The sequence below is a fragment of the Lytechinus pictus genome, chromosome 11 (assembly GCF_037042905.1).
Source record: "Lytechinus pictus isolate F3 Inbred chromosome 11, Lp3.0, whole genome shotgun sequence".
In the NCBI taxonomy this organism is placed as follows: Eukaryota; Metazoa; Echinodermata; class Echinoidea; order Temnopleuroida; family Toxopneustidae; genus Lytechinus; species Lytechinus pictus.
This window is the reverse complement of record NC_087255.1, coordinates 23,483,476-23,497,379: the sequence shown is the minus strand read 5'-3', so window position 1 is coordinate 23,497,379 and position 13,904 is coordinate 23,483,476. Positions and strand designations below refer to the sequence as shown.

Below are 13,904 nucleotides of genomic sequence, written 5' to 3'. Positions count from 1 at the left end.
TTTTTTTTTTTTTGGTGGGGCCGGGTTGCATCGGCAAATTGCGCAAGATAGTAGCGCATGCGCACATAGAACGTAAGATGAGATGGCACGGTTCTTCGAACGAGGTACCTGGCGATAAATTATCTGTATTTGGCGCTGATTTTACATCAGTTTGCACTGTTTTTTTACTGGTTTGACAATATATGAGAGATAGTTGTGATTATAACTGACATTTTATTATTTTATTTTCAAAACAACCACTTGCCCGATCGGGCAATTGACTTTGAGAAATGCTTGCCCGCCCGTCATTTTCACTTGCCCCGGGCAAGCGGGTTTGTCGCGCCCTGCCAAACCAACCAGAATTTTCTGAGAATCTAAATGAGAGTCTAGATGTAATTAATATGTATGCAATATTAACAGATAATCTTTTTTTTATGGATGTCATCATTGATGTTCCAAAAATACAACTGCAAAATACTAGGGTGATCCAATGTAGCATTCATTTTTGCACCATGTTGTGTGCAGCAGGTCCAATTTGAGAAAAAAACATTTTGAAAATTCAAGTTTACATTGACGCCAATGTATTGATTAGATATTAATGAGTCATTTTGAGCAAAAAAATAAAGATATATATACCTATAACATATGAAAAATAACTTTTGTGACAAGTTTTTACCCTGTTCGCGAAATTGGACCACCTTTATGTATTTCATGCTACCATATGTTGTATTTCAGTGTACAGTACACTGACAAAAATTTGGTTAAAAAACAAGGTTAAAACTTTGTTTGGTTAAAATTTCAGGGAAATCAAACTCCCATTTGTTTCATTCAAATCTCTTTATTATTAACCAACATTTGGTCAATTAAACCAACCAAATATGAGAATCTACCTCATAGACTACAAGTTTTTTATGGAGTGGTTTAATTTTAATTCTTTTAACAAGCCTTTAACGCTTTATATGGAGTACACTAATGACATTTAAAGTGCTTGTAATGTACAAGTATGCATTTTATCAGCTTGATATACAAGTTGTAGGAAACCTGGCTTGTTAGCCGTAAAGGGCAACTGTCTCTGAGGTGAAGGGGGAGTGATAAATGGAAAGGAAACAAGGCATGAATACTCAGGGTTATTTATATGCAGAAGGGGTAGACAATCTAGACATACATACTATAGAAGAATCTAGGGTCATTTACACTGCAACAAAGAGAAACACTCTTCCCTCATAATATTCTAGAATGACAGGAGGGGTAGATGTTGAACTAAAATAGGTACGTACCATAGCTTGTGGGGTCATTCTCATTGTATTTTAATAGAAATATTATATCCCCAAAATATAAAGTATGAATGGAAAATAAGGAGTAGACGACTAGACTTATCAAACTACATGTACATGGTGTGGTACAGTGGAATGTACATGTGCCAGTGCAAAAAAAAAGAATTTTTTTTTTCGTCAGAATATCCCATAATATACAGTAGGCCTATGCAGCTGGAGAAAATGAGGTATGACAGGCGGGGTTATGTTGATTTACATGTGGGATTATTTATTAATTACACATTTGATGATCATTATTTTATAGAGAAATATTCCACATTATATGACACCTAGATACATGTAGATCCTTGTGATTTGATTGATTGTTTGACATCGTTCATTCAGCCCATTTTGCAATGACGTCATCAACCGTGCAATTTTCGATCCATTCATCGTGCATTGTAAATGTGATGAATTTTGTCAATTGCACTCGCGCACCGAGACTGCAGCTGCAGGCACCAGCAGTGTGCATGTTGTAATGACGTAACAATCAACAGACCGAACTCGCACTGCATGAGCGTGTTTTGCATCGAAATTCATTAATTTCATATAAATGAAAAAAAAAAAAAATCAATTTTTAGGTGTCATATAAACCAAATAATGAATTTTTTTTCATTCCTGCGATGGACAGAATACTTCATTTGGTGAAAGATGAAATAATGATCCATTCAACTCGGCTACGCCTTGTTGAATGGATCATTTCATCTTTTACCTCATGAAGTATTCTGTCCATTGCACTCATAAACATTCATTTTTTGTATAATATACACAGAGAAATCCCTACCTACAGTATACCTTTAAAAGTACTCCAGAATTTTGTTTTAAGTGGCCAACAAGTATTAAAATATCAATGAACATTCTGATAAAGATCTGAAGAGCACCCACTCTTCAAACCAATACCTGTTTTCATGTACCATTTACAATGTATGCCTACTTGTACATGTTATTTACTCAAAAGGCATTTATTGTTATATTGACTTAATATTGACTTCATAAAATACTACAGAGAAAAAAAATCACGATCAGTTTTTATAAATGAGATATTGACAAATCAGAATGCATGTGAAGAAGATCGAATCTTATTTTTCTTTTGCATCAATGGCACAAAACTCACTTGGCAAACAGGCATACATTGTAATGTCATATACTATACAGTGCATGTACATGTACATGTACAAGTAGATCAATGATCCTGTGCATTGCCATTGAACAAAAGTGCATATTTAGGAGAAGAGCGAAAAATTGCAGACATCGTACTATAAGGCCCTGCATGAGTATTAAAATCTTCAGGCTTTATATTTACATGTTTGTCCTAGTATGCATGTACAATCTTGTATATTAAAATAGGCAGTGCATCTTTCTGATAAAAATTCAGGAAACGCACCAAATGTAATTTTCAGTCTTATTGAAGAGCGGTCTCGTTCGTTCGCAGACGAGTTATTTGTGCATGAGATAAGCTTAGGAGTGAGTCACTGTATTAGCACTGACAGACACAGTCAGCAAGAGAATGGCCTAGACGCAATTTCTATCAAACAGACAGAGAGAATTATCATACATGTATAAAATGTCATGTTGAGAATACCCAATTTCTGTGATAATCTAGACGTGTATATATTACAAGCAAAATGTCCAAATATTGTATATGTGTACATTGTACACACAGTGGCTTAAATGTACGGTATTCTAATTATTGACAATAATTTTGTGAAAAAATATGTGAGTTACTATTAAAGATGTTCTCCAAAAATGGTGTGAATTACAATTAAAGAAACAAAAATAGCACTAGATGTACTCCTTTGAAAAGAATGTAGGTTCTCAGAAAACCCATTGTAGCATCTGTAAAAACACAACAAAAAACAAACCAAAAATGGATGCTTCACATTATTTAGATATCAATTTAAAAGGTCAAGTTCACCCCAGAATAATGTTGATTTGAATAAATAGAGAAAAGTCAAACTAGCAAAACGCTGAAAATTTCACCAAAATCTGAGTTAAAATACATGTAAGAATTTTATGACATTTAAAAATTTTGCTTATTTTTCACAACAGTAATATGCACAACTCAAATGAGACAGTCGATGATGTCCCTCACTCACTAATTTCTTTTGTTTTTTATTGTTTGAATTATACAATATTTAATTTTTTTAAGATTTGACAAGGGGACCAACTTGACTGAATCATATAGTATTAAACAATGCTCATTCCACGTGTTCAAGGAGGAATTAGTCTTTGTTTCAATTGACAATGAGGAGAAAAAAAGAATATTCCATATTTCATATAATAAAATACAAAAGAAATAGTGAGTGGATGACGTTATCAATCTCATCATTTGCATACTCACCAGGATGTGCAATACAAACTGTTTTGAGAAATTAAGCAAAACTTTATTAAAAATGTCATAACTTTCTTATTTTACGTCCGATTTTAATGAAATTTTCAGTGTTATGCTTGTTGGATTTTTCTCTTTTTATTGAAATCAACTTTTTGTTGGGGTGGACTTGTCCTTTAAAGTGAGGTGAAATAATATTTATGTAATTTATTGGTATACAGAGTTAAAAGGATTGATTTTAAAAGCTGTTGGTGAATCAGACCTGTTTAAAAAAAAAAACCTGTTTGGGGTTTCAATCTTTACTTTAGATCTGTCTGGTAATACATTAGAACAAAAATCCAGATTTTACCTGACATACACGTAGCTATGATAAGAAACAACATTTTTATTTGATTGTTTTGTTCCAGGCTTATTTGCAAGAATTGAAATAAATAGGAAATTTTTATTGATTGAGAGTATTTTCAAGAAGTTGAAAATGTACGCTCTACTTCCAATTTTTAAATTTCATGTTCTTGGCACTTAGGAGCGTGAGTTTGAATCCATTAAAATGGGCAGTTGCCAATCTCAGACAGAAAGCATTCCTAGCTTTGTTCGAGTTTGATGGTACATAGGCTATGTAATTGAAGTTTTATAGTATCTCTTGCAAGGAATGGGGTTAAATATGGGCTTCATAAAACTGAGACACTTTAAAAAAAAAAATCAATAACCGCAAGTATCACCTAGTCCGCAGGCACAGACCCTGATTGCAACTTTGATCAACAAGTGTGCCAACACGCAGACTAGCACATATATACAAAACTTGCTGTTCCTGAGTGAGAGGGCCTTCAGTACATAAGGCATGAGTAGGCTGCACATTCAGACCCTTTACTCGAGTGAAGGGTTTGCACAGCAGACTAAGTATCACCCACAGGGCAAGATACTAGAAAAGTGAAATTAAAGCCAGTATACACCACAACCACTTCAAACAACACCAGCTCAAGACCAAAATTGGATCCTTACCCAGGGTGCAATGTTTTGATGTGTTTTCTATTATTATTCATACCTGATAAAAAAGGAACTTTTATCTTCTATTTCCAACATTCATATTACAATATATACCAACATGTACATGTATGCCAAAAAAAATGCATTTATATGAAATTAACATTATAGTATTTATACATGTAATTTTAAATTCTTGACTCAGTCACTTGGTTGAGAAAAAATGCAGGTGAACTTGCATAATTGACCTTTCATATTAAAGTCACAGAAAAACTTAATAAAAAAATGTAAGACAATTCTGTAGACCAAATTACTAGGCAAAACATTATATGTTATAATTATATACAGGTTTCTCGAATTGTGAATAGATTTGACTTACTTTATACTAGGCAAAGTTACCTGTTGATGTAATAGACCCCGAAGTGTAATATATCTTTGCTATTGATCAGAGTATAAAAGGAAGTTGTCCTATGTTTAATAGGTCATGTGATAGATCTAGGTCGTATAACACAAGTCTCATTAAAAGATATCTGATACAGATATAAAGGTAAATAAAGAAGTGTGATGACGTGAAGATGTGTTTAGACTCCTCATGAAGACATGATGATCCATACATGATAAATACAAAGTTACAAACTATAATAAAAGAAGAGTCATGATAAGGTGTGTTCAGACTCCTCATGGAGACGTGAACCATATCGTGCAATAAGTACAGGCCTGCCAACTACAGTAGTTGGCCTATGACTTTATGGTATTTCATATACATGTACTTTTTGGTGAAAATAAGTATGAATAATAAATAAAATGTGAACACATACTTGTGTCTTAACCAGATATTGTGGTTTTATTATGTGGGCTGTGAGACTTTCCCACTTCCTTTTTTTTCATTTCACCTCCCTGCTATGATAAAGTATCTTTAGTTATCTTTCACGTTACATTGAGCCCAAATTCTCTATTTAGAAATCCCTGGAAAAGTTCTCGTAGTTTTGAATATTTACAGACTAAATTTGCCAAGTCAGATCTTTTGGGACCAGGGGGGTGTTTCACAAAGATTTAAGTATGACTTAGTGTCGCACTTAAATACCGAGTTGCGTACGGTATGAAAGGCTTGACCGCATTGGTCAGATCGTTGCATATCATGTACGCGTCGGCATTTAAGTGCGACTTGAGTCATACTTAAATCTTTGTGAAACACCCCCCAGGAGGCCGTTTCATAAAACTGTTCGTAAGTTAAGAGCAACTTTGAGAACGACTTTCGAACCTTTCTTTCATGCTAAATAATCACTAAATGAAATTTAATGTTGAAAACCACAAGAAATGATCACCAGTCATTCTTAAAGTTGCTCTTAACTTACGAACAGCTTTATAAAATGGCCCTTAATTTGACTGTTCAGAGAAATTTTAAGAATAAACACAATTTTTGTATGATCCAGTCCAAGACATTACTTTTGACCTGGGAGAGAATCTGACTTTTTAAATGCAAGTTTATCTATATGCCTACTACATGTGTTCTGCAGGTTTAATTTTCTTTTTAGAACATTTGCAGTAGGGCCTACATGTCGTTTGTTTTCTTAATAGTGCCCCCCCCAAAAAAAAATTTTGTATTTTCCAGAATAGGTTAGTGTGAAAGCGTCACGTCACTGTAGACAACATACATTTTTTTAAATTAGCTTAAATCTTTCAAATTGGCCATTTTTTTCATGAACATGAAAGTAATTTTCAACTTGGTCCAGTGATCACCCAAGTGACAGTCCTTCAGCATTGATTACTCTTGACCAGTATCTTATCACAGGTAGCCATTTTCCTCTTCCTTCTCCTCAACTTCCTCCAACCGCAGACTCGTTGGAACTCCATTGAGCAATAAACACAAGGCAATTTCCTCACTTCTCGGGATGTGATTAGATAGAGATATATGATGATAAGAAGAAGCGGAAATTTGGGATTGCTTTATTCGCCTCGTTCTGTATAAAGCTGGTAGTCAGTTCAATATCTCTACCATTTTCGGGCAAAAAAGGTTATTGTTGGGGGAGGGGCAAGGCTTATTGGTATTTAAATCCATTACAACATCTTGAAGACCTCAGCTTGAATCTGCAGGGATACCCAACTGATCATATGTCATAGCCAAAGGCTTTGCCAGGTGCAATATTCTTTCATGTATTAAAGCAGGAACATGCCCCGATTTTCTGTCAATGGTCAAAACAGTTGGAATACAGTTCTTTAAGACAATTTCCACACTAGAATGTGAATCATGAGTATGTACATACACCCCGCGTCACCACACAGCTGTTGGAGTTGAGCATGACAAAATACTTTTTGAAATATTTGATGTAAAATAATATCATATTCAGACACACCTTCCATCTTTTAAACATGATGGAAAGTGTTCTGCTACTTAACTCTTCTGTATTGTTTGTGTTAGTTCAGATTTTATACCCCTTTCATAAACCCAATTATGCGGCTAATAGCAGCATAATTTGGTCGTAAAATCGGAGGAGGACCAGAGTTATCCGCATTATTTTTATGCTGCAATTATCCGCATAATAGCGGCATCGGGACCAGATTTTGACTTTATGAACGCATTTTCAAATAATGCGGATAATTGCCATGGTGCGGTCACAAGGTCACCCTTTTCCAACACAACCTCATCGTAGGTGGCGTGTGCAGTTGTCATTACGATTATCCGCCTTTTTCAGGACGGGCGCTCGTAAAAATAGTGCGGAGTATTTTCGGAGTTTGTGAACGCAATTTTTATTGAATTATCCGCATTACTCTTAGGCGGCTAATTGGAGGATGGGTTTATGAAAGGGGTATTAGTCATGGCGATTTGAAAGCTGTTTATTACCTCTCAAAATATGTGTACTTGTACTCATGATTGTACATTTATGATATGTACTTATCAGCAAAAACTGAATTAGGAGGAATTCACCCCTGCTGTAAATAATTGGACTTTGATTCATAAAAAGGGTACATTTGACTCGATTTTGAACAGGTACATGTACATGGACATTTTTCTTTTTTAGTTTTTATGCTGGAAATGTCAGACAGGATGCAAATCTTCAGAATACTATACACTGTGACTCTTAATAAAGGAAACCAAAACACAAGGAGAGAATCCATCTAATCAGAAAGAATGAATTGAGAAGAGCAATCTAAAACTTGTTTCATCAAAATCGGTTATAAAATAAGCGAGTTATTGAAGTTTGAAAAGTCTTGTTCTTTCCATGGGGATCCTCAAATTGGCAAACATGCTTCAAAATGGCTGATTTTGTGGACAACTCTCCATTCATTTTGTTCACAAATTGTCAGATTCTCCTCTTTATTTGACATATTTCACATTATTTCCTCCTGACCTTGACATGATACGATGTGAATTATATTTTCCCATGACATATGTTATGCTCAGAAGGAGGCAGATGCAATTTGAAAGATAATGGGGAAAAACTGAAAACTTGTACACAAAACAAAAAGAGAGTTGTCCACAAAATCTGCGATTCTGAAGCATGGTGGCCAAGTGGATCCCCATAGAAAGTACATCAAGACTTTTTAAACACCCATAACTTGCTTTTTAATATTTTATCACCAATTTTGATGAAACTTGTTTTAAATTGATCCTCTCATTTTACTTTTTCCAATAAGATTGCATCTCTTCTTGGGTTTTGGTTTCCTTAAACTGAAATATATCGCCTATACCATAAAACCTTGACTCCGTCAATTCAATTGATTTATTTTATTTTTGTTCTATTTCTCCTATCAAGGTCGCTTATCGAGGATACGTACCACAAGAGTGTCAGCAAATTGGCTAAATCTACCAGTAATTATTCTCAGCTTGGGTAAGTGAGTGCAACGGTTAATTGTGAGCCCTTGTCTCCTGTTTATGATCTTTGCTAAGAGCCTCGTAATGATGCCGCTTCTGCTCCTTTCCCTAATTTATTTGTAAGTCATGATAAGCTCAGCCCTGACGTGGGTTAATTAAAAAACTGTTGTGGAGTTTTCTACTAATTTAATCATCATTGTTTCTTTGCAGAGCTCGAAGCCTAGAACATCATTTGTTTTCAGTGAAGGTGTATATTAGTGAATTCCCTTTAAGCACCATGTAGCAAATTATTTCATTATCCCATATAGCGTAAACATCAGTTCCATTTTGAAATTCGTAGATTAAGTTGTTAATACCTGAGTTGAGTGTGGTTTAACCTGTAACTAAAGTTATGGAAAGTGCACCTAGTAGTTTATTGTATGTCATCTAGTAAAAACTATAGAGCAGCTCTATGTTGATGCTTCATAATGATGATGATAATGATGGTAAAAATGATGATAATGGTATAATGATAATAATATTACGCATCATAATGCATGTAGGTATCATCTTTTACAAGGCGCACTATTAGTATTAATCCCCAGCTTTTGCTTGAGCTGCTACATTCAGCGCTCAGTGCATTCTAGAAGTTAATCCTGCTAGGTACCCATTTACCTCTCCTGGGTTGAGTGCAGCACAAATTGATAAATTTCTTGCTGAAGGCTGGAATTCAAACCCTCGACCATCTGTATGTGAACGTCGGACCATGTGGCTACTACACCTCCAAATGCGCACACATGTTCATTTGACTTTTTAAAATTCACTCTTCTGCTGGTAACCAGGGCCCTGTCTTACAAAGAGTTACGATTGATCCAATCTATCGTAACTCTATGGAAATTCATCAGTGTCATAATTTTATTCTACAGGAAATTTGCAAAAAGTCATTTGTAAACAAAGAGAAGCATAGTGAATTTGAAAGAAAACAATGAATGCATGAATATACATCATAGTTAGAAAATATTTGAGCAAACATGAATAATAGATGATGACGTTGCTGGCCGTCCATAGTTGTGATTGATCAGATCAATCGCAACTCTTTGTAAGATGGGGCCTAGATATTCAACATTGAACCCTACATTGTACCTACCATTTTTTATGAAAGAAAATAGGTCATTTGGGTTGGAGCAATTCTATGACATTACAAAATTTGGAAGAAATCCTAGGCAAATATCAGACAGTAATCGCTTCAGCAAAAAATTTTACCCTCCCTGAGGATCATAATACAGTACATCGCAATTTCAGACCTTAGTCTAATGCCATTGTAAAATGCTGGTGAAAAATTAATTTGAACTGCATCCATACAAAATCTTGATATGACAGCCATGATTGGGTGCTCCCATAGAAGAAAAACTCCCCATTTCCATCAATGGAATGTTACAGGGGTTCAACCCCCCCCCTCAAATCTTTTTGATACCCAAACCCCCTTAAGAATTGAACCTCCCCTCCTAAAATTTTATATTTGAAGACCTTTTTTTTTTGGTTGTCAGACTCTTTTGACGTACGAAACAACCTAAACATTGGTGGGGAAGAGCTTTTTTTTTTTGGGGGGGGGGGGTTGTCAACATTTCATTCAGCTTGAAACCACCCCCCCTTTAAACATTCTTGCGTAAGCCACTGGACTATATAATGATGCAGGTGCATTCTAGCTATGTCAGTGCATGAAATATCTTTTGTTAGGCATACTGAAAGCCCCCCCCCCCCTGTAAGCCCCCATAAGAAATGACCATAGTAAGGAAACAGAATAGAATCCAAACCCAAATTGTCTGTATGCCATGAGTCATTTCATTATACATTTAAATTATTTCATGAAAATATTCGGAAACATTTGCGTAGCTGATCTGTCTTGAATAGGTCTTTGTTGACTGTGTCTTAAACCTCATGTAGAGGAATTTTGTATGTTTAAGCATGCTAGGTGCATGGTTTGAAGTGAGTCAATATTGTTCCCTATCTGAAGAGTGCGGTAAATATCGAAACCTGTTTCATATCTGAATGCATTTGAATGGCCAATCTGTATCACGTAGTTATGAAGCATTCTTCTGTTTCTAAGAAGAAGGGAACTTCACCTTTTAAAATGTCACATCCTGTTGTTAATTCTTCTTACCGATAATGTTTAACAGTAGAGGGCAGTATTTATCGCTTTGCAGGGTATATAGGCAAAGGATCCTTCTGATATCTAATATGATGGGTTGAGTCTTAATGAGCTCATACCTTGACCCTTTTATACACAAAAAATATGGAATGTTTTCTTTGATATTGATCGGTCTTTCATTACTTGCTGTTAAAAAAAAAGAGAAACTTCTTAAAAGTATGAACATGTGACTTGCATCTACATTTATGCACTTGCTATTTACATCCTTGAACCCATTTTACAATAATATAAGATAATGTGGGGACTTATCTCCACTTTTGAAAGTTACCTTTGGGTCCTTCAAAAACCACAGAATGGCGGTGCAATCACTTTTAAACAAATTCCATGATGATTTTTAAAATAAAAATGAAAATGAATGAAAGCATGAACATGTATACATCATGTAGAATAAAATCAAACTGCTTTGAGGCCGTTCTCATTACGCTTTCTAAAACTAGTTTACTGGAAACCGATTCAGGAAACCACTTTGGAAGATCGCTTTGCTAGCGTTCCCACTTGATCACACGAAAGTGGTTTTCAAAATCACTTCACGTAAAGCGCTCTTGTTGCTATGGAAACACTCTCAGTGGGGTGCCACGTTTCCCGCGAAATTCGAAACCGCAGCATGGGCATTCTACACCTGTCATGTGGAGTAGCGCGCTCAAAATGTGCGAAGATCGTTTCCCGAAGAACGGTTGTGTCCTCACTTACGCTAAAACCAGTTTAACGAGGCAAAGCGATCTTGAAAACTACATCGCGAGGTGGTTTTCCAAACTGGTTTGGAAGATCGATTCCAAGACCGCTTCGACCGTTCTCACTACGCGTTAAACTAGTTTCCAGTAAACTAGTTTTAGGAACGTAGTGAGAACAGCCTCTATGTCCACCCTTGCTCTTAACTGTACTGTGAGGGCTATTATATGGGGATGATACTAATAGATACTACAGTACTTTGTGAAATTGTTCAATCATAAAGATTAAGCAAGTACAAGGGAATGAATCCAAGGGAAGGGATCCTGGTATGGATTATGTATGAGACATGTTCATAATTGATGTTTTTGATGGATTTCCATTACAAAGTACCCGACTGAGGATGAGGATGAACGATGGGGTGCTTATTATGGCATCATGTAGAAAATGAATCGAAAAGAGTTTTAATGTAATGTCTTGCCGAGTGTATGATGGGTAGCCAAGAATGCTCATTATAGAGGGTTTAAAGGACCAACTAGAATGAAAGATATTTTGCAAATTGAAACTCCAGGGTAGAAAATATGAGAGAATTTTTTTTTGAATAATCTTGGATTTGGATTTTTTTGAGAAAGATGTATTGATGATTTATGCTAGGGAAAAAAAAATCACATTGGGGCTATAGGCAAATTCACCCCTGAAATGCCCTGTATAAATAGAGTCCTGGAAAACTATTATTAAAGAACCTCTGGAATCCCTTAATAGGGTCCAAATTTAAACTACTATGTAGCAAATTGGGCTGGTGATCTTAAAAAATAACAGCCTTGGAATTTCTTTTTTAATTTCCCCAGGACTGTATCATGCAGTAGAAACTTATCATAAAGATATTGTTAATATTCTAAGTACTTTTTTTTACATGCAGTGTTGAATAATTACATGTACAGTGTAGGCCTACATATGTATCAGGACGATGCATTACAGAATAATCATTACCATCAGATTCTAGCGCACATGTACGCAGGTACTTTATCTACTCCCTGGGGAGCATGAACAACATTATAGCTCAAAATGCTACACATATTTCATTGACTTTTGCATCCTATCGGGCACTGTTTATCACCTGGGTGGAGAGAGGCAAAGTATTTTGACATATTAGATGCCAATGATGTCTATGAAACAACTTTACACCTCTCTACTAAGTCAATTAGACTGAAGATAATGTTATATACATGTATTTTTGTATTGATTTATTTAATGTTTCTTTGAATTTGCAGGACATTCGCTCCTTTCTGGACAGTGGTAAAGGCTGCAACGGACAAACTTGCCGCTTCACATCAGAAACTAGTCCAGAAACTTCAAGATATTGTCAAAGACATCCATAAGTATGGGGATGAACAGCATAAGAAACACAAGACTGTAAGTAGGAACTTTAAGTGTAAGAATTGTGGTGTTAAAATTGACACCAGTTTGGTGTCACGAGAGGACCATATTTTGAGGTGTTCAAATTATTCATAGGGATCAGTTACATGTAGGGATTAAGCATAACACCAAAGAGTTTTAAACTATAGGTGTTGTAATATCACCCATAGGTGTTGAACTAGACACATATAAAATTGACACTGGAGTATTAAAATATGAGTGGGGTAGTCCTTAATGTACACCAATCAACACCACATTTTTTGAGGGGTGGGGGCAGGAAATATAAATCGGGATTCAAGTTGCCTTTTATGGCCTTATATTCTAAAGTTCAGTTTGATTAAAGCCAATGTGTCTATGTATAATAAAAGCGTATATATGCTATAATTATTGGAAGTCGCATATGTCAATAGTTTTTACTGTGTGTTTCCTATTTATATAATAGCTCATTGCTTTTAATATGGTGGAGAAAAATTAATTTACGATTTCCAGACAGTAATACAGATTTTGAACACTTAATGTACTCTTGAACTGATCCTAAACCATTAAAGAGCTGTGTCACGTTATTCATTGTTAAATCACAACCTGAATACAGGTCAATCAGTCTATAATTGAACAAGTAATAACATTGAAAATTGTATCAGAATGGGATGAAAAGAAAAAAAGAAAAAAGAAAAATAAAAGAAAAAAGAATCAAAATAAGTGAGAATCGCACCATACGCCAGAAGATTCCATTTAAAATGCAGAACCTTATTTATTTGATTATTTTTCTTTAAAATTTATAGATGAACTTGACCCTTTTTAACCTACATGTACATGTATGCTCAATGTTCTGTGTAAAATGCATTCCCTCTACATGTACAGGAACATGTACATTTGTATACATGTGCAAGTGTACGGATGTGATACACCTTCATGTACATGTACCTCAGACCAAATCATTAGATGCGCATTGTATGCAAAGTTAAATTGAATAATGGATTTGACATTTGCACATGACATGAAAATGCATTTGTACTAAGATGACTTCCTAGTCAAAATTTTCTGTAGTTGTTGATACCTCTATACAAAACCACCCCTTTCCCCCTTGAAAAAGATGGGTAATTTTGGGATTTCGTGGATAATGAAAAGAGCACTTTCTGTATTTGATATACATGTAAAAACTACATGTACTGTACGTGGAATCTTGAATGAACAAGTCATAATAATTTTATCACGGAT

At 35.2% G+C, this 13,904-nt stretch overlaps 1 protein-coding gene across 1 annotated transcript in view; it reads left to right on the top strand.

The window, feature by feature from the left end:
* The first annotated feature begins 6,158 nt into the window (after positions 1-6,158).
* The window catches only part of LOC129271041 (F-BAR domain only protein 2-like), a 79,585-nt gene continuing 71,839 nt past the window's right edge, over positions 6,159-13,904 (top strand). Inside the window, exons 1-3 of the mRNA XM_054908390.2 lie at positions 6,159-6,163; positions 8,358-8,432; positions 12,542-12,683. Of these exons, the coding sequence (XP_054764365.2) occupies positions 6,159-6,163; positions 8,358-8,432; positions 12,542-12,683 (222 nt within the window). The remainder of the gene's footprint in view (positions 6,164-8,357; positions 8,433-12,541; positions 12,684-13,904) is intronic.